This window comes from Fukomys damarensis, unplaced genomic scaffold (assembly GCF_012274545.1).
Source record: "Fukomys damarensis isolate Sample0158 unplaced genomic scaffold, DMR_v1.0_HiC HiC_scaffold_32, whole genome shotgun sequence".
In the NCBI taxonomy this organism is placed as follows: Eukaryota; Metazoa; Chordata; class Mammalia; order Rodentia; family Bathyergidae; genus Fukomys; species Fukomys damarensis.
In genome coordinates, this window is record NW_022900944.1 from 10,858,123 (window position 1) to 10,879,566 (window position 21,444).

General features: G+C 44.4%; 1 protein-coding gene across 1 annotated transcript in view; it reads right to left on the reverse strand.

The window, feature by feature from the left end:
- Window positions 1–1,864: 1,864 nt before the first annotated feature.
- Slc6a2 (solute carrier family 6 member 2) overlaps window positions 1,865–21,444 on the reverse strand; it is a 43,345-nt gene continuing 23,765 nt past the window's right edge. The window contains exons 5-14 of the mRNA XM_010629778.2: window positions 17,257–17,391; window positions 15,489–15,592; window positions 13,951–14,075; window positions 12,245–12,357; window positions 11,014–11,142; window positions 10,473–10,572; window positions 9,372–9,472; window positions 8,850–9,017; window positions 8,199–8,270; window positions 1,865–1,910 (exon numbers count right to left, since the gene is read on the reverse strand). Coding sequence (XP_010628080.2) covers window positions 1,884–1,910; window positions 8,199–8,270; window positions 8,850–9,017; window positions 9,372–9,472; window positions 10,473–10,572; window positions 11,014–11,142; window positions 12,245–12,357; window positions 13,951–14,075; window positions 15,489–15,592; window positions 17,257–17,391 — 1,074 coding nt within the window. The 3' untranslated portion in view covers window positions 1,865–1,883. The remainder of the gene's footprint in view (window positions 1,911–8,198; window positions 8,271–8,849; window positions 9,018–9,371; window positions 9,473–10,472; window positions 10,573–11,013; window positions 11,143–12,244; window positions 12,358–13,950; window positions 14,076–15,488; window positions 15,593–17,256; window positions 17,392–21,444) is intronic.

A 21,444-nucleotide genomic window follows, 5' to 3' on the forward strand; every position in this document is an offset into this window, starting at 1 on the left:
TTATCTGAACAAAACTTTACACTGAACCTCAGAAGGGTCTGAAATGCTAGGAAGCTCCTCCCACGAATGTTCAGCTTTGATGGCTCCTAGTCCTTTGTTCAGATGAACGAAGTGAGCCCTAGAGAAAGTGGGTACTAGGGATGCATTTACCAGTGCCTTTGGGAAGCAGATATTGATGAAGCTGTGTAATTTCCTCTGCAGGACAGGATGTAATTAAATCTGGGAAAATTCAGAAGCCCACCGGGTGCTGCAAGTGAGACCCAAATTCACCGTGTTGCTCTGGCTTCTCTCACCACATTTGTCAATGTAGGGATAGGGAGGCAGCCAGGTTTGCTGGACCCATCCTCACCCCTAGAAGAGCTGCTTACCCTTCTGGCCAGCTCCAGACCCCACACTCTCAAGCACAGTGGAATACCAGAAACACAACTCCTTTCTGTGTGTACTGTAATACACCCAAGCTCCAGTGCTGCATTGAAATAAATGATTGGAGTGATACTACTTTCTCTGGGACGTCTGCCAAACCCCATATCATGGACCAAACCACTCCTTGTCCCTGGATCTTTGGCAAACATGTATTTGCCCCTCCCACTGCTGCACGCCAGGCTGGCTTTACGGTTGTCCAAAGAGAACTCAGAAGCCCAGAAGAGGAGGGACCTCAAAGGACCCGCAACATCTTTCCTTCACCTCCCTCCATCAGATCCAGGGGAACTTTCCTGCTGTCTGATTGTACATCTCCAAAACTTAGGGGTTCGCCACTTCCAGCAATGGTCCATTCTCTGTCTGGTCTAATCTTGATAGCTGACTCCCCAGACTTCCTACTTTGGCCTCCGTTCAGCCCTGGGGCCCAGCATCTATTTCCTGGAAGCTCTCAGAAACCTGAAGGACTAAATTGTTATTTTATATTTTACTAAGTTTTAAAAGAATTATTATTTTCCATGAAATATCAGACATCTATTTAAGACATCATGTTGACATCCTTCTACTCAGTGTCTAGTTATTTAGACACCTCTGCGAGAGTAGTGTCATCGTCCACCTGCTAACTTGTATTAAAAACAAGGCTCTGTCAGTTTACATCTTTCCCAAACCAGTACTGAGCTCCCAGGGCCTGAGTGGTACAATATCCCTCTTTCTAGAAAAATCCACCCATGCAGTAAATTGCACATCCAGTTCAATCCAACTGAAGGTCTTAGTCCCTTGAAAGTCAGCCCTAGAGATGAAAGAACAAATCAAAACTATGTAACTAAGCCTGCCATCCCTTGATATCCACTTTGTGATTAAATCAAAATACATGTCAGGCTGGTGGTGCAACTCAATCTCTAGCACCACACACACACACACACACACACACACACACACACACACACACAGGCAGTCAGTCTCAGAGCTAAGATTTCACATTTAACCCCCTATAGTCTCCAATTCCACAAGTGATTTTTTTTAAAAAAGGTATTTGGCTACCAAGCCGGCCACTATGACCAAAAGCTCTCCTTTGCTAGCTGGAAGCTGATAAACAAACCCACTTGTCTCGAGTAATTCACAGCATTTGGCTTTCATGGGAAGATGCATTCAAAACTCCATAACCAGATACATGGCACAGGAAATATCATTTATTATTGTTTACATTTATTTTTCCATGAAGAGAACAACTTTCAAAATAAATCCAAATCAGACAGTAGAGATTTGCAGGACTCTAGAATACCCATGGCACAGCGAGGACACAACTGAAATAGTCTGAATTTTCACAAAAGCGGAGAGACAGAGAGACACGGGCAGGCACCCTCACAATGTCTTCACAGTCCCCAGTACAGTCATGCTGTCTGCAGGCATGACAGAGTGTCACAGTCCAGTTCCACAAAGAGAAGGGCTCGCGTTATCTTCTTCATTCAAATACCAAGTATTTCTGGCATCAGCTGGAGAAATATATCAGAAAGAGGAACTACTGAATGCCTTTAAAAAAATCAAAGTTCTAGAGGCCAGAAATCTGATATTTCTAAGCAGTCTACCCATGGTTGAGGTTCATTTTGGAAAATCTTACAGCAAGTGATGTATTTTCTTCCTTGTAAATTTAGCACGAGAATACAGTCATAGAGACCCAAAAGGGGTTTTTTTTTTCCTTGCTTATTTGTTTTTAATTGGATAGGACCTTTCACTATCAGACCCAATCTCTGATTTTGCAGGCAAAGAACCTTGAGCCAAAAGGTGTAAAGCTCTTCTTCCCAGGCCACCCAGCTGCAGACCCAGGTGTGTGCAATTGTAAATGCTCTGCTTTTCCACCACACTGTATACCCTGTGTTCTTTCCCATTCTGTGCCTTTCAAATGAAATTAACAAACATATAAAAGGAGTCCAGTGGGATTCTTTACTAAGTGATGGCTTCTTTGGTAAGAATGCTTCAGTTTTTACACGCTCAAACATGGAAAACAGATCACATGGCAAGAGACAGGGTCCCATCTGGGTAAGAACCCCTCTTGAATTAAGGCAGATTAGGGAATTTTTTTCAGCAAGATATTTGGCAAGAGTTGGCAGCTCCCCTTTCCCTTTGTCTCATTTGCATTTAGAATAAAGAGTAACATGTAAATGCTAAATAACTAGACATTGAGTAGAAGGATATTAATATGGATGGTCTTAAACAGATACTTTACAATTCATGGAAAATAATAATTCTTTAAAAACCTAGTAAAATATCAAAAGTGTCAAGTGTCATATACAGTACACAGGAGTACCCTGGTCCTGGGTAACTTCTATTAAAAAAAGATTACAAAAAAGAAGTCAAGCATTACTTAGGATGAAGCACATAATCCTTCTCAATTACATGTAGGTGGAAAGGTGAACCCAGATACTCTCCCAGAACCTCTGTGAGAGTCTTCAAGGCTTTTCTGGGTAGCCCTATCTTCCCAGGAGACCTAGGATTGGAACCAGGAACCTCTCTATCTACCCCTAACTCAGGAGCCAACTTCACCACCAGGCAGCACCATGACATTGGTTTGATGTTCTTTCAGCTAGCACCACTCCTCAGATTAGCCCCTAGGACAATGCCTGCGGGCAGAAGGACAACATGCAAGTGACTAAGAAAAGAATAGCAGGCTATCTGTGATCTAATGCACATGGGCCTTTCTGATTGGGTGCTCAGATCAGCCACGTGGATTTAATTTCTCAGGACCCACTGTTCAAAGAGTGGTTATTTTCATTAAAAAAAGCATGTAGCAGCTAAACAATTTCCTGGCTGGAAACCAGCTAAGTAAAACTGAATGCCATTCTTTCCCCTCTTCCCTTTGTTCCAATATGTTGTTTTGGCTAAAACGTACTCCTTTGCTTTTGAGTGGATTGCTGTGTATTCTTTTTCTTATGACAGCCCAGGTGGGATTGACCATATGTTGAGAGTATTCCTGAATTCTATGGGCCAGAGCTGAGGTTATTCATGGAGTATTAACTCAGTTCCTTGAAGGTCAGTCCTTGAGCAACATGAACTGAAACGTCAGGTCTTAGTTTTCTCATCAGGGAAGTTGGGAAATAGGAGCCAGCCCTACTGTACTCGTCAGGCAGCTGGGAGGCAAAATGGTTAATATATCAGAAAGAGGAACTACTGAATGCCTTTAAAAAAATCAAAGTTCTAGAGGCCAGAAATCTGATATTTCTAAGCAGTCTACCCATGGTTGAGGTTCATTTTGGAAAATCTTACAGCAAGTGATGTATTTTCTTCCTTGTAAATTTAGCACGAGAATACAGTCATAGAGACCCAAAAGGGTTTTTTTTTTTCCTTGCTTATTTGTTTTTAATTGGATAGGACCTTTCACTATCAGACCCAATCTCTGATTTTGCAGGCAAAGAACCTTGAGCCAAAAGGTGTAAAGCTCTTCTTCCCAGGCCACCCAGCTGCAGACCCAGGTGTGTGCAATTGTAAATGCTCTGCTTTTCCACCACACTGTATACCCTGTGTTCTTTCCCATTCTGTGCCTTTCAAATGAAATTAACAAACATATAAAAGGAGTCCAGTGGGATTCTTTACTAAGTGATGGCTTCTTTGGTAAGAATGCTTCAGTTTTTACATGATCAAAGATGGAAAACAGATCACATGGCAAGAGACAGGGTCCCATCTGGGTAAGAACCCCTCTTGAATTAAGGCAGATTAGGGAATTTTTTTCAGCAAGATATTTGGCAAGAGTTGGCAGCTCCCCTTTCCCTTTGTCTCATTTGCATTTAGAATAAAGAGTAACATGTAAATGCTAAATAACTAGACATTGAGTAGAAGGATATTAATATGGATGGTCTTAAACAGATACTTTACAATTCATGGAAAATAATAATTCTTTAAAAACCTAGTAAAATATCAAAAGTGTCAAGTGTCATATACAGTACACAGGAGTACCCTGGTCCTGGGTAACTTCTATTAAAAAAAGATTACAAAAAAGAAGTCAAGCATTACTTAGGATGAAGCACATAATCCTTCTCAATTACATGTAGGTGGAAAGGTGAACCCAGATACTCTCCCAGAACCTCTGTGAGAGTCTTCAAGGCTTTTCTGGGTAGCCCTATCTTCCCAGGAGACCTAGGATTGGAACCAGGAACCTCTCTATCTACCCCTAACTCAGGAGCCAACTTCACCACCAGGCAGCACCATGACATTGGTTTGATGTTCTTTCAGCTAGCACCACTCCTCAGATTAGCCCCTAGGACAATGCCTGCGGGCAGAAGGACAACATGCAAGTGACTAAGAAAAGAATAGCAGGCTATCTGTGATCTAATGCACATGGGCCTTTCTGATTGGGTGCTCAGATCAGCCACGTGGATTTAATTTCTCAGGACCCACTGTTCAAAGAGTGGTTATTTTCATTAAAAAAAGCATGTAGCAGCTAAACAATTTCCTGGCTGGAAACCAGCTAAGTAAAACTGAATGCCATTCTTTCCCCTCTTCCCTTTGTTCCAATATGTTGTTTTGGCTAAAACGTACTCCTTTGCTTTTGAGTGGATTGCTGTGTATTCTTTTTCTTATGACAGCCCAGGTGGGATTGACCATATGTTGAGAGTATTCCTGAATTCTATGGGCCAGAGCTGAGGTTATTCATGGAGTATTAACTCAGTTCCTTGAAGGTCAGTCCTTGAGCAACATGAACTGAAACGTCAGGTCTTAGTTTTCTCATCAGGGAAGTTGGGAAATAGGAGCCAGCCCTACTGTACTCGTCAGGCAGCTGGGAGGCAAAATGGTGAAAGTGCTCTGTTTAGGAAAAAAAAAATCACAACACTTAGGAAGCAATTATCACTCATGGAAAGAGTCAAGGGGTCCAGACCAACACCTGACCCACTTCATTTGTGTGCAACTGTCCTCATCTTTCCCAAGGGCCCAACACATGTTCCACTTAGGAAATCTCAGGCCTTAAACTGGCCTTTGTTAAATGAAAGATAAAAAGACTGCTCATTTTCTCTCTTTATGATCTAAAGAATGACCTAAAGATCTTGACTCAGCAGAAAATCCCCAGGACACTCAGAGATAAGCCATCTCTCTCTCCAAATGGCTCCAACTCTCCCTCTTCTCACAGCAATCAAAGGGCTCACAGACATCCTGGCTTCAGCCACAGCACAATCTCAATGTGCCCCGCTACACTCCCAGTAAGTGAAGGGGCCTCATGTGCAACAGGGGCTCCCACAGTCAAAACAGGAATCCCAATGAGTGCATAAGAGACTCAAATCATAAGCAGAAATCTCCACTGAATCCCACCAGTTTTTCATATTACCAATCATTTCTCAGTGAACTGAAACTGAAACTAACCACCACTACTTGAGAGTTTTGTCAGAAGTAAACCTATGAATGTCCTAACTCCACCAACCTGGTTTCCTCCTGAGACTAATCTCTTAGTGACTGGGTTGTGCTTAGCCCTTGACAAGAGACAAAGGGAATGTTCAGGTCCACTCCCCAGCACTCAGGACCCCTGGTCTGTGCTGATCCCCAGGGAAGGATTGCCTGACGTCTGTGAACAGTAAATAGTCAGGACAGTTTGTCACCCACCTGGCCCCATAAGAGCAGCAGAGAGTCTTATGGTGTGGCTAGGTATTTGGCTTCCCCAAGTCTCTGTCTCATTTCCCCCAAGATCTCAGGAACCACCAAAGGGTTTTAAGGATCCCATGTGCCTCACGGGACTAGCATGTGGCTTCAGTATGCTTGGTTGGCCTCTCCCTCATGCAGATACTTTAGGGACCCTACTCACTCTGGTTCACCTACATTCTTTAGCTGACCTCTATGTCTCTGGACCATCTGAACACCAGAAACCAAAGAAACATTCTCAATCATACACAATAAATTCAGACCGCCATAGTGAAAACAATGAAGGTTTCTGCTCAGGGTTCCCAAAGCATCAATCTGCTGATTTCATTTTTGGGGCGAATAAATTGAAATTCCCAAAATGAGGTTCAGACACCAGAATGCTACTGAGGTGAACAAGAAATGGGGGAATCTATGAATCCCTGATCCATACATCCATACAACAAACTGAGCTGGACTTTTTGATGGAGTTTTGGTGTCTGATCTAGAGCCCATCTTCTCTCAGATTGGGTGAATTGAAGATTTCTTCTGTGGCCCAAAGTAGAAGTAAATGTGGTGGAGGATTCTAACTGAGCCAGGAATTTTAGCTTGGACGAAATCTCACCAATCAGTGTTCTCACAAGTCATTTTTACTGTTTACTACGCTCCTCCTCTCCCTCAGGGCTCACCAGTCCTTCACACTCACAGGCCCTAGGCCAGATGAACAGAGGCAAACAAAAATCATTGTCACTAAGTCATTTGTAATCAAGAAAATAAGAGAAGGTTGGAAAGGGCATCTTCCAAGACAGTGCCCAGGGTGGGAGTGAAGCAGAGGCCTTTGACCCGGACGTGGGCACGGTGGGTTCCTCCTCCTCGGGGTCAGACTCAGATAGCCAGCCAATGTTGCAGCTGCAGAGAAAGATGGCAAGGTCTCTATGACAGGGTTGTGGCAGGTGGGGGCCAAAGGCACAAAGTCTAGCTGGGTGGCAGGAAAAGAGGAGGCAGAACAAACAGTCCCATCCTTTCACAGCCCTTTGAGTACAAGCAGTCTGATGCTCCACTTGTCACTGGGCCCAGAAAGTGCAAAGCAGGAGGCATGGGTGGCCCTTGCTACACACCAAGAGCCTCTTCATTCCCAAATCCTGGTATTTTTAAGGGAAAAGAGGATAAGGGTATGGCCTAATTTGATGACACTCCATAGTGACAACTCACAGAGGCAGAGTAGAGTTGTAGGAGAAATTAGGCATTTAGTGACCCAGGACCAAGGAGCAAGGGCAGGAGAAGGCTGGGCACAGGCCCTTCTCCTCCTCCACTACAACACCACAGCCTACAGACATGCTTGGTTTTCTGGTTGTGGGGCCCTGCCTTGGGCACACAGCAGGGAGCTTCGAGGGACCACACCAAGCCCTGGACACTGCCCCAGTCATTAAAGTTGTACGAAAATGTTGGCGGGGTTCAGGAAAGAAAGGAACCCTTCTCCATTGTTGGTGGGAGTGCAGACTGGTGCAACCACTATGGAAGTCAATATGCAGATACCTCAAAAAACTAGGATTAGAGGCTCCATTTGACCCAGCCATCCCTCTGCTGGGTATCTTTCCAAAAGAATTAAAAGAATCATACCACAGTGATATAGGCACACCCATGTTTATAGTGGCACAGTTTGTAACAGCTAAAACTTGGAAGCAGCCCAGTTGCCCATCAGTTGGAAACTGGATAAAGAAAATGTGGGTTTTCTATAAAATGGAATACTACTCAGCCATAAAGAATGAGAAAGTAGATTCTCATTCATAGGTAAATGGGTACATTTTGAGGATATACTCCTGAGTGAAATAAATAAGCCACACATGTGTAAATAACAAATAGTTTCTCTGGTGTGAAAAACTAAAATAGTACTCAATATCCTAACGGGTTAATCAGCAATGTGAAACAGGAAGAAAAGGACTAAAGGTGTATGGACAGTGAAAAGGGTAGGGGAAGGGGAATAAGGGAAAGAAAAAATATGTGGGGTGAAGGGAGGGTGGGGACAAGGGGAAAAATGAGAAGAAAGACCTGTCATGTAAAGGTACAAGATCCCAGTAATGAATGTTGTACTGTCTACATAGAATGTCCCAATAAATTCAGTTAAATAAATAAAAAATAAAGGAAACAGGGCCAACCCTCAAAAAAAAAAAAAAAAGTTGTACTACCTGGAACTGCCTGATTTCCCTCTGGGCCACCAGGTGGTGCTCATTCTCCGGTGTGATGCCATAAGCCAGTCTCTGAGGAGGGAGAAGGAAGGGGCCTTAGTCTGGTTCTGGTTCTGGTTTCCCCCCCTCACGCCAGCTGACACCTGTGATTTGGTTTCCTGTTATTTGCTCCTGAAGCCCCACATAGATCCATGTAAGACACCCATCCCAGCCCACCCATGTTTGGGAAGCTGGTTGATGTATTTTGAATCACACATCCAATGACTGTTTCTCAAGCTGCCTATTGTGGTTGACACTGGCTGGCCCTGTGGACCCTGAGCTGAAGGAGCCCTGAAGTCTCTGTCTGGGGGAGCTGACAGCCGTGAAACGGACTGACACACAAATACACTGTAAACCAGTAAATGTTACAGTGAGAATGTGGAAGGGGCACCCAGCCCTGCAGGAGATCAGAGAAGGCTCCCCGGGGTATAGGGTGCCAGGCACTGTACTAAGTGCTTCCTTTTCCTTATCAAGGTACACGGCATTAGCTTCAGGTTACAGATATGGAAACTGAGGCTCAGTGGGATAGCAACTCAACTGACCGCCATGGGATGCCACCTCCCCTCCTGTCCGTCCCAGCCCCCCCAGCTCTGTGGCTGGCCCAGAGCTCACCTCCCGAAGGGAGCCCGGTGCGCTGAGGCACTTGTAGATGATGTAGCCAGGGACCAGGGCCATGGATGAGAGGGAAATGGCCCATCCGATCCAGTTGGCCCAGGCGGGGAAGACGTAGTCATCATAGGTGAGGGGTTTGAAGTTGATGATGCTGACCACCACCACGAACTAGTAGGAGGAAGAACAAAAGAGACAGGTGGTCAGGGGAAGAGAGGGAAGAAAGGAGAAGGAGGAGGAGAGAGAAGAGAGACAAGCAGAGCAAAGGGAGGAGGAAGTAAAAGGAGAGACAAGCAGAGAAAGGTAGAGAAATGAGAAGAAGTCAGTGAAACGGGTTATAGGGAAAGGACAAGGCGAGAAAGGACACAGAGAAAGAAGCCCACCATGGTACCAACCAACAGACTGAGCATCCCAGTGGTCCTGTCTACATGACCAGGTCTTCTAGACCCCAGTAACTCCCCCATTAAGAAGCCAATATTCCCACCCCACTCCATCCTGAACACACCCTGGACACAAGCTACAAACCAGGAGGAAGGCCGGGCTGAAGAACTTCCAGCACAGTCTCCAGTACAGTCCCGGCTTAAACCCCATCATCTGCTGGATGTCGTTGCTGAACCTGTCCACACCTGTACGCACAGAAAAGGCCCGTTATGGTGGCCCACACTGACTCAGGGCCCAAGACCCATGAGGTTCTGGCCCTAAGGTGGACATCAAGGCAGTGAGTGATCTGCTGGGACTTGGGAGACCTAGGGACTGGGCACTTAGCTGATTCAGAACAAGGAAGAGGACAATCTCAAGGGCAGTGTCACCCTTTATGTTTCACCCCAATTAACTTGTAAGAGGGAAATTAGTGTGAAGGAAGCTTGCCTCAGGCTACAGAGCCTGGTTGTCCTGGCTCAGAATTCCAGCTTTTCCTTCTTGCTCACTCTTTCTTGGAAAATGACAACACTGTATACACAGTCATTATTGTACTCACGTGTATGCACATGTAAAATCCTGACGGCAATCACAGAAGAGGTTAGGTTCTTACATTGCATCCCTTCCTAACCCTTCCCAAGGGAAAATAAAAAACCAAAAAATCCAGGGCTAACACTGATGTCTTAATGTCTTACGTGGGATAAGGGAGGTAAACAATTATTTTCTCAGTTCGGCTCTAGAATAAGTTTCAAAATACAGAATAGCCAGTTAAGTTTGAAATTCATATAAATATTGTAATGGGAAAACATTAACATAAGTATATCCCATGCAATATTTGGGACATACTTATACTTTAAAAAAACTATTCCTTTTTTATCTGAAATTCAAGTTTAACTGGGGGTCATGTATTTCGTTTGCTAGATCTGGCAACCATATGCTAGAATGATTTCCATGACTCGAAGACCTACAGATTCTTTTGGTCTCCTCACCAGAGGCTGACACTCAGCATCTTCAGAAGTGTTTGTAGCCTCCAACTAAAGGGAGTGTGTTTAAAGATGAGCAAAGGTTAAGCAGATTTATTCTCAGTAAGCAGACTGTCCACCTCTGCAGATCCAGGGGCTGCCCTGGGAACAGAGAGCCCTCTTGCATCTCCAGGTAAAGGGGCTCCATGAGCACTGGGGACCAAGGCTTTGCCACATACTCACGCACCATAAAACCAGGAAACTCCAATGGCTTCCATAAGCACCGCAAACAGGATGGAGGTGCCTGCTGCAAAGGTGTCCAGTAGAGTCAGGACGTAAATTCCACCCTGGGCCATGGAGAGAAAAGCCTTGAGGCCATCTTTCACTAGAACTGTTGCATCCACGACTCTTACCTGTTTCCTGTCCCACCTGTTCAGAACCATCTGAGAACTCAGGTGACAAAGTTTGGGTTGCATTCTAAGAGCTCTGGAAGCCCCTGGATCTAAAGGTAGATGTTTCAGCCTACACAGTAAGAAGAGTTTCAAAGGGATTTTTGCTTCCCCAAATCAAACAGTTAACAGGGCTGCCTAGAAATCTTCAGGCAAAGATGCAGAAGGAGATAGCCATGGGTCTACTCAGAGGGGAACAGGTCATACAATTGAGGATGATACCAGCCTTTCTTCCACAGATCTCCCCAGGCTCAACCTAACCCCAACCACCCCAGCTCCAACTCTGAAAATGCTTTAACTTTATTAAAATGTAGTCTGAGAAGTCCAACCCCTTCTCACCTTGGTTATGCAAAAGAGGGCCATAAGAAAGGTACTAAGTGTGACGCCCAATGTGAAGAGTTTCCGGTGACGCTTCAGGACTTGGAAGTCATCAGCCAGGCCTGTGATGACCGCTTCCATGCCTCCCATCTGGAGGGAACCAGGGAGATGTGAAGCCGAAATGAGGCTTTATCAAGTACTTGCTGAGGCCTGAGATTCAAGCACCCTGGATACTGCCTGATCCTTGCCTTTCTCCCCATCCTCTCTTCCCTTTTCTGCCCTGATCTCAACCTAACTGAGAAAGCATCTGGGAAGGTGAAGCGATAGGTGAACTCTGATATGTTCCTAGTAACAAGTACCTGCCTCCTGCTAATTCATTCAGCCTCCATGGGGGCCGATAGGTTACATAGAGTGAAGGGACATAGGTAACACATTTGAATGTAAATAGGACCTTTTGGAAACACATATCAAAGAAGCACCCTAAGACTTTTGCCTGTTTTTCTAATTATCAAGCAAAGTGGTCACCTCAAACCCAAGACGTTGAGTCTGAAAGGCTGTCACATATCACTGCTATGGGCATATACATTGCTTATGAACCACTGCTGTAGCAGACAAGAAGTGAGCATGCCCCACACTCCCCTCATCTATTAGACCATATTCATCCAACTAGGATCCTCTCCCAGGAGCCTGAAAGCAGCCTCAGAATCCTTCCCAACACACCAACACACTGATCTCTGTGGATCTAGCAATTGAAAGGCCAAGGCAGAGAGAGGAAATTATTGGACAGCCTTACCAAGAGACTTTTTCCAAACCTCCAATGGTAGACAGAGACATAAAAAAATGTCAAAAATTCTATGCTTACATATAGGTAAAATAATCTAAGAAACTAAGGAGGTTCAAAATATTTTTGTTGCTTATTGATGATGAACTCTAAATGAATGAGAAAGTGCCTAGTTAAAGAACAAGACACTATCTGTGTCCTCTCTGAATGTCTCTATCTGCAAGAGAACAGTGTTAGGCTGACTTATCTTAAATCCCTTCTGACTTTGATTTTCATGTTGCTACTGGGGTTACCATTAGTTCTTGACTTTGACTAGCTCTTATCTCTTTGCATTAAATAGGGCCTTTGAAAAAAGCTATTAACCAGGAGTCCAAATTGTGGGAAATTCAGGCTGAGTACGCAGTATGTGTGTGTTGGGGTGAAGGTTGGAACCAGGGGAGGGGAGGGGCTGTCCCAAGTGGAGTCACTCACTGAGCTGTCAAGACCCAGAGTCAGGAGCATGATGAAAAACAAGATGGCCCAGAATGTAGATCCTGACAGGGTAGAGATGGCTTCTGGATACAGGATGAACACGAGGCCAGCTCCTGTAAAAAACATCAAGGACCTCATGAATGGCTGGGACTGTTGATGAAAGCTGCAGATGAGAGAGGAGCATTCCAAGGCCCAATCAGCTCCCACCAACCCCCAGAACACTTTTGAGCACTGCCGACCAAGAGTCCACAGACGAAGCCAGTGAAGACTTATAGTTCACCTGTGCTCATGTTTCAATTATTAATGTCTTCTGAAGGACCTTGTATTAAAGGCTTAGACCCCAACTTGGCACTACTGGAAGGTGGTAAAAACTTTAAGAAGTAAGCCCTTGTAAGATGACTTCCAGTCATTGAGGATGTACCTCTGAAGGGGATAGTGAGATTCTGGCCCCTCTTTCTTCTTTCTCTTAAGTATTCCAGATATGAAATAAGAATTTATTCCACCTACAGTTTCCCCACCATAATGAGCTTGCTTGTTACAGGCCTAAAGCAACAAGGTTAATCCATTATGAACTGAAAACTCCAAAACTATGAGTCAGAATAAACCTTTTTTAAATAATATGTTTATCTCAATTTGATTATCCCAATACAGTGAAAGAAAGCTGAATAACACAATATGTACATGAAGGAGGTTGACCTCAAACAGCCAGTCAGCGAGCAGTATATAAGCTACATTCTAGATACCCCATCTCTTATATGCCATAAAAGGTCTACTCTGTTTCTCAAACACTTATGGTTCTGAGAGCCTATTAGAAGCAGTTGCTCCAAAGGTCTTGACTTCTTTGTGGCAACAGGAATCTAGAAAGCAGTGGAGAAGGCCACAGGTTCCAGAGTCAGACTACTGGGATTTGTACCCTGGCACCATTGCTCACCGAAAGGGTGACTTGGACCACAGACTTAGCCTGAGTCTGAGTTTTCTCACCTTTTTGTGGAATCTATTAACACTTGCCTCACAGCATTGGGAGAATTAAACAGAAGTGTCTTTCTATGGTTTGAATAGTTTGTCTCCACCAAAACTCACGTTGAGGCTTTGTCCCCAGTGTGGCAAAGTAGAGAGGGGATGGAGCTATACAGAGGCTACTAGGTTGTTAGAGGGATTAATTTTCTTACAAGAATGAGTTCTTGCTCACTAGAGATTGGATCGGTTACTGAAAGTGGGTTGTTATAAAGTGAGGCCACTCTATGTGCTTGGCCTCTCCTACACATAGCTATCCTCCTCCTTCTTTTCACTTATGACTTGAGCTGTATATTGCTCTCACCCTTCGTCAGGAACTCAGCACATGCTGGCACCATGCCCTTAGACTCCCAGAAGTGTGAACTAACAGAATCTCTTTCATGTATACATCACTTGGCCTCAGGTATTTTTCAGTAGCACCAGAAAATGGACTAAGATATATGATAACTGCTCATCACAGGTGCTAGTAGGAAAGGAACTCCAAAATCTTTTTCTCCAAGCCTGACACAGGGCCCAAGATTGCTTATTATTTTGAATGACAAGCCCCAAGGGAAAGCCCACCAACTGGGTAGTGCAGAAATGTCTGTGGTTAGCTTTTTTAGTCCCACACTCACAGAAGAGCTGTGCAGTCAGGAATTAGGTGCCTTTCCAAGCCTGTACTTCTCTGAGGCCAAAGTTCTGTGCCCACCTACCTTCAGTGGCAACATCCTCAATATTGACCTTGTGTTCATGAGCCATGTAACCAAGGATGGAGAAGATGGCAAACCCAGAGATGAAGCTGGTGACACAGTTGATGGTGCTGGTCAGCAAGGCATCTCTGGGGGAAAGAAATGATGCTGGTTTAAGTGTACCTGACTCCCACACCTGAAGCCTGCTCATGGATCACTGGTCTTCTACAGAAACTGCAGTTTAGACCCAGTATCGAATGTAATTGCTCTTTTCTCTTGCCTTGCCTCCACATGGACCCAGACCCATCATTACTGGACTAGAATCTGCTGGTGTGGGAAGTAGACGTATAGCTTATTGACACCAGAGACTAGGGTCAAACTCTTGTTAGAGAACTGAATCACTAGCCTTATTAGGCAAATTTTTCATGGCTCCTCAAGGCCTCCAATTCCTCAGCCTGCATTTAAAATCTTTGCTAAGATAACCTTCTGTCTGGGCTTATTTTTCATGACTTCCAGTGTAATTTCTTTGAATAAACAAATTCAGTCAACTTCCTGGTCCATAAACACCGTCTCTTTGCCTTTGTTCAAGCTGTTTCTCACCACTTATGTCATCCATTCCCTGCCTGCCTACTATAATCCTACCTGGTCTCCAAGATTTGCCACAAATACACCTCCATGCTCTTGCTGGTACCCTACCAAGGAGCTAGCCACCCTATGTCCTTACCTCCTAAAGCCTGACATACTTCATGCACCCACCGTATTCTTTCTTGTGTTAAAAACACAGATTTTGCCTTACCCCAAGGATGGAGTAATGAAGATGAGCTGAAAGTCCCCATCTCTGAAGCCCTCACAACCCTGGCCCTGCAGGAGGCAGCAGTAAGTGTTTATTAATCTGAGATGGAGCAAGTAGCCTGAGTCCCTGTTTGTCTTGAAGTTTTACCTCTGATAGAGCCACTTCTCACTAACCTGATTACTCTACCTCTGCCTGCTGCAGCATCCAGCGGACACTCAGGTGGCACCATATGCTCTGAAAGGCACACTGCGCACCTCTGTCCAAGCTATATAGCTTCATGATATCCTAACCATAGTGACCTCACCTTTCTCAGCTTGGCATCTTTGTGTTATGGTTTAGATGTAAAATGTCTCCCAAAAGTCTATGTTTGGAAATGGGGCCTGGTCAGAAAACATAGGTCACTGGTGGCATGATTTGGAAGGTTGTATTCTTGTCCACAGGTTCTACCTTCCCTTTCTGCTTCCTGGCTTCGATAAGGTGAACAGTTCTGCTCCATCATGCCCTTCTACCCTACAATTTCTGCCTAGGAGCCGCCTAACCATGGACTAAACCCCCTAAAACGGTAAGCTAAAGGCCTCCTGGGATGAATGATACTCATTAGAACCCCATAAGCCATTTCACAGTTAGAGAATGCCTGGAATTGTCCAAAAGAAGAAAATTTGATTTGGGCAAGGATAGTTGGCTTTCAGATCAGTCAGTGTCCTCTCTCCTATCTCCATAAGAGTCAGTCCTCAGGATTCAGTTTTCTATAATTCTGAAAGAAGCTTACCTATAACAATTGTTGTCAAATTTGTTGTAGCTGGCAAATGCAACCAAAACTCCAAATCCAGCCCCCAAGGAAAAAAATATCTGAGTTGCAGCATCAATCCACACCTACAAACAGCAGACAAATGCCATTAATCTCTTCTTCCTACATATTTGGACTATCCTAGTGCATGGGAAAGGTTTTAAGCTCTGGGGATACTTTGAGAACAAAGAACATGGTCTGAAGCAGAGATGGGTGGGCCTTCAGGGAACTCCCTTTCCCCACCAGACAGGATAGGGTCTCCGTAATATCTCCTAGCCTGAGATATTTATGAGTTCCCTGGAGGAACTCGCTGAGTCAATTTAATATCCCAATTTTCAAAGAAGGTAAATAAACTGAAAATTGTAGGCTGGAATGTTGTCTGGACAGTTCAAGAGTTTTGGAGAAAACTTTTACAGAAAAGGATAATGATTCATAGTAGACTACCAGCACACAGATAGTGGTTACTGTGGAAGAGCGTCCTGGGAAGCAATGAGATTTACTTGTTCCATCCTTTTGGTGATGAAAGCTCATGGTTGGAGGTCTGAAGACCTGAGCCACTCTCCAGCTTCTCTGTTTCATTAGTTATCCCTGGTCAGTTTCATCTCTCTGAAGCCTCAATTTCTTCATCTGCATGGTGGGTGGATAATTATACCACTCCAACTGAGAGCTGCAAATGATTTCTGTCATCTCCCAACTTGTATTATCCCAGGTTTTCTCAACGTTGCAAACATAATGAGAGGAACTTCTTGATAAGGGAAGATAGATCTATCCCTTGAGACTACACTAACCGTCTCATTTCTACACATTTGAACAACTGGGAGGAGCTAAATAAATGCAGAAAAAATAGAAGTATGCTGTTGTTTCACAAATCTGAAGACTGATTCGTGTCCTATGCTGTCATCTTTTTGACAGTTACTAGTGAAATAGGTTTTCTCTTGGTCATTGATCTATGACACAGTGATGCATTGGGATTAGAATTATGGGAGAGCACATTGGGGTGGATGTTTTCCTCCTAATCCTATGTTGTTCCTGCCTGCGAGTATCACTGTGGATTTAAATTAAATGTAAAGAACCCCTTGCGAATTGTGAGGAAAAAATGTTGAGGTTTTCTTCCTGAGGTGGACCTGGAAGAGGAGGCTAGACATAAGCCCAGTTTTTATTTGAAGATGTGATGGTCACTGCTTCCACTCTCACCCTGCCACATTGGATTCTGTTACCAAATTCACCTTTCTTCATTGAAATTTGGGCCTCTGGGCAGGATGGTGAGCTAGAGGAGGCTGCTGCATGACAAAGGTGTCATGCCCATGTCTCCCTGGTGGCTGAGGCTGCTCTTTACAATAAGGGTGAGCATGGGATGTTGACAAAGGCCAGGACTGAAGATTAACAAAGTAGAAATAAGACAAGAATGGCTGGTATGAGGTAATATGCCATGGGCACAAGACAGGAGTAAGTGCCAAGGACATCATGTCCCCTTCACAGGGTATGGCTCTCCTTGCAAAGGGTGGTTTGTGAAGGCCACTAAATGGAACCACAGAAGCCCAGACCATCAAAACCAAATGCGCTCATGGAGATTTTCAATCCAAATCTGCATGTATCTCATGGAGAAGCTCCTGCTCAGAGAAGGATCTTTTTCCAAGTCTAACTCCAAGTTTGTAACAAAGCTGGGGCTAGATTTTTCCAACATCAACCCCTACTGAGAACCCTCCCAGCACTCTGGCCCAAGGCTGGGTGGTCACCAGCACTGACTTACCGTGGCTTCCTTCAGACGGTAGAAGTCAATATGCAGGTAGGCGCTGATGCCATCGGAGGCACCGGGCAGCGTGATGCCATGGATCAGGAGCACAAACAGCACGAAGTAAGGCAGCGTGGCAGTGATCCACACCACCTGGGCAAAGCACAAGCTAGCTATGAGAGGCTCACTCTGACTGTGACTTAGCAGTAGTTAGAAGGGACCTTGAGGGGGAAAAAGGGTTCTTTCCTTGAAAGAATATTGTGCCCTCCCACCACGTTTCTTTACTCAGTGCACATGCCACAAGCTCCATCTCCAGGCCAGGTCCTGAGCCAGAGTCAGAGACAGAAAAGTCAGTAGACATGGGTACACTGTGGGGAGGCTCAAAACCAAATAAGCGAATCACTAGGTGAACAGTGTTGAGATGGAAGTGAAGGTCACAAAGATGCAGATGGCCCCTCCTCTGAAAAGTGCCTCCTGACCTCTCAAGTTGTTTCAGGGAGAACTAGTACACCCACCTTGTTGTTTTTCCCTTTCCCTGCAGTCCTGTATCCATTAAACCATTGGTATTGGCTGCTTCACCCATCTTTTCTTTTCCCAGTACTGGGGATTGAGCCCAAGATCATCATACTAAGATACATTCCTAACCCCTTTTCATTTTTTATTTTGAGACAAAGTCCTACTAATTTTCCCAGGTTGTGCTCAATCTTGTAATTCTCCCACCTCAGTCTCAAAGAGTGCTTAGATTTCAGGCATGCACAACTATGCATATTTTCTATGTATAACTCTTTCTCCTCTCCTTTCTCTTTTCTCTCTCTTTTTTCCTTTTCTTTACTTAATTACATACACCCCCTTAGCATTGCCCAAGAAACAGCAAAATCTTTGGTCACTGCCTATCTTGGTGTGAAAAAAAATAGATGATAGATAGATAGATAGATGATAGACAGATATAGATATTAAATAAAGATAGATAAAGACAGCATTTTTGTGATCCAAAACACAAAAAGGAAAAGATTATCCTCAGGAGTACTTTATCCAGTGCCTTGTCCAGGTTGGAGGAAAAGAGAAAGACAATAGGGACAGGGGAGTTTGTGTGGGATTTTCACTCTTCTTTATGCTCTGCCTACACATAGGAGCACTCTGGAAAAAGTTCTTGATAAGAATGTAAAGTGCATTGAGGCACTGCGGCATATACCTGTAAACCCTGCTACTCAGGAGCATGAGGAAGGATACCCAAAAGAGAAAGAGGAGGAGGGAGAGGAGGGAAAAAGAAGAAGAAGGAGAAAGAGGTGGGGGAGAAGAAAAAGAGGAAGTGAAGGAGGAGGAGGAAAAAAATTGAGGGGGTAGGAGGAAGAGGAAGGTAAACCTCAGTTCTCAGTCTAAAGTTTATGATTTAATTAGTGGAAAATGAAGCCTTAACATCAGTATTTTTCAAAAGCTCCTCTATTGACATCAACATACAACTGAGGTTAAAAACTTCATTATAAGCGGATACAGCTATGGGCAGCCTTATAGAATAAAGGAATGTACCCCAAATAGAAAACCACATCAGGGCCAGAGAAGCCAGACCCAAGGAAGACTCAGCTGAAGCACATCTTAAGGACAAGATGGTTTATCCCTACAATACTCTGGCACTGTGAAGTTCCAAGTGTTTTCACATAAACCCTGCAGGAAGAAATGGAAGTCTTGAAATACAACTGAGGGTAAATAAAGTTCTTTGTCAGCCTAGAAAGACATGGGCTCAACAAAAACTGAAATGTAGAAAATAGAGTCATATTTTCCATATTTATGTTTAAAGACTATCTTCTTTCCTTATTTATCATGAGCCCCTTAGAAGAAAATTCCACATTTTTTCAACTTAGCACTGATGGGTCCTTTAAAATGTGTGTTGAATGAATAATTGAACAGTTGCACAGATGAACAGTTGGGTTGTAGATAGATGAATGGATGACTGGTTGCATAGTCATGTTGGATGGTAGATAGGTGGTGAGTGGTTGAATGGATGGATGGACATGTGGATGAGTGGATGAATGACAAATTACAAGGTTACTGGGTGACTGAACTAGTTGGAGAATGAATGAACACATGTACAGGTGAATGTATGAGAAAATGGGTCAGCAAGTAAGTAGACACATCAGAGATGGTCACGTCTGGGATTTGAGGGAATCGAAGAAGTCTCCCCTTTCTATGTTATTCCATTGTCCCTCTATCACTCCCTTCTTCTATGAGGTCTTTGTGGACTGAGACTCTTGGCTTCATTTTTTTTAGGAAGGAAGGAAAAGGGAAGACAAACTTCCAATGACAAATAAGGAGAAAACCATTTCCTAGAAAGTGAAGCTGTTGCAGTCAAGGGGCCTCACACTGGTCTTAGAATCAATTTCCCAAACTGAGACAAAAGGATCTAAATCCTTGGCACAGACACAAAGAAGAGCTTTGAAATAGCCTCGTGATGAGTCCTAACTGTGGTCCCCTACAACTCATGTCAACAGTTGCAGTCCAGCTGCACTGCCCAGCCCAGCTGGCTGGGTGGGACCACGCTCCTCCCATCAAAAAACAACACCCCAGCCATGTCAAAGGAACCCTTCTTAAAGAGTCAAAGGAATCTCCCATGGGGCCTGAAGGGAGCCCTGCACAGCCCATGTGTGAGGTTCCAACATGGATTGACTTTCTCTGAGGAACATACCAGGACTTAATGGAGCTATGACTATAGTCAAGCATCAAGAAGGGGAAGTTTGTTTTTAGAGCTAAACCATTAAAGTCTTACTGAAGGCTCTCAGAATTGATGGCAGATGTGAGTTCAGCTGCCTAAGACCTTGTGTCAAATGTACGGCTCCTAGATCCTTGGGCCACAGCTCACTCAAGCTCATGCATACCCTACATGCACCCTGGGTGAAGACAAAGGACATTTGAGCTCTTTCATCTCAGGCCCCTCTGCTCTCAAAATTTCATCTTATGATGTATCTGTGGCCACAAGAACCCAGATTTGGCCCAGTTTTAAGCTTTACACACACAAAAAAGACGATGAATCAGACAAAGTTGGGCACTCCCATAATCCTAGCTACCTGAAGACTGTAGGAGGGGGGTTGCAATTTCAAGGCCAGCCTTGGCTGGAGATGTAGCTCAGTGGTAAAGCACTTGCAGAGTATGGACAAGCCCGTGGGTTCAGTATCCAGGGCTAGAGACAGACAGAGATGGAGACAGAGATAGATAATTAGAGCCAACACAGTAATGGGAAGACTTGACTAGAATCATGATTCAAATATGAAAGTGATGAAACTATCTATTAAATAGAACTCAGGTTTTCTTTGAATCAGTCTGGCTTTCCCTTTCCTCAATTCCACCAACTCTGCCAGGATTCAGAAACCTAGTTCCATCTATTCCCAGTCCCCTCAGATCCTAAAGGCTAGCAGTGAAAGGGCAGAGTTGTGATCCCAGCCAGCTTTGTTGTCTTCACTGATCTCCAGTCCGAGGGTGAGCCTGAGGTTTCCCTAAGTTGACTCCAGTATATAAACTGAGTGGGTGGCAAGTCTAGTGACTGGAAGGGCTCAGCATTGCAAATACTGAAGTGCTCAATAGGCCAGCATGGTTATCAGCAACCCCTTTCCCTGGCCCATACTGTACCCCAGCCCACTCCATTTCAGGGGCCTGTACATCTGCTTCTTCCTGAGCACAGCCTTTTCTTGCCAAAATGGGAAGTGTGTACATTTGCAAGTCATTTCAGGCTGGCTCTGGGGCTAAGGAAGTCTGCTAAGGAAAGCTTGGTATCCTGTTCCAGACACACTCCGGGAAGAAATAAGCAACACTTTTGGCTTTCTCATGAGAGAGTTTATGAAATCAACTCAAGAGAGGGTATAGCATTCCAGAAATACCCTCCTCATGGACTGCCTAGGGCCTCTTCCTGCTCAGCTGCCAGAACACTAGGGGTCTTACGCAAAATGTGGGTTGTGGCTTTAGTTAGCTCATGCAAGGGCACTCATATTACTCATTCTTCATGTTTCCACATGTGGGGACTCCCCTCGTGTAATATTCTAGTCCTGCCCCTTACAACACTCCTTTGGACCTCTCTGTAGCACTACTCAGCCTGCAGACTACTAATACTCTACTCTGGGAATGCAAAACTAGATGGAGTAGGTTTTATCCTTTTGCCAATGGTTGTGGGAGCTTTATCTTGGGTTGCAATATTAGGGTAGATGAGAGTAGGACATTCAG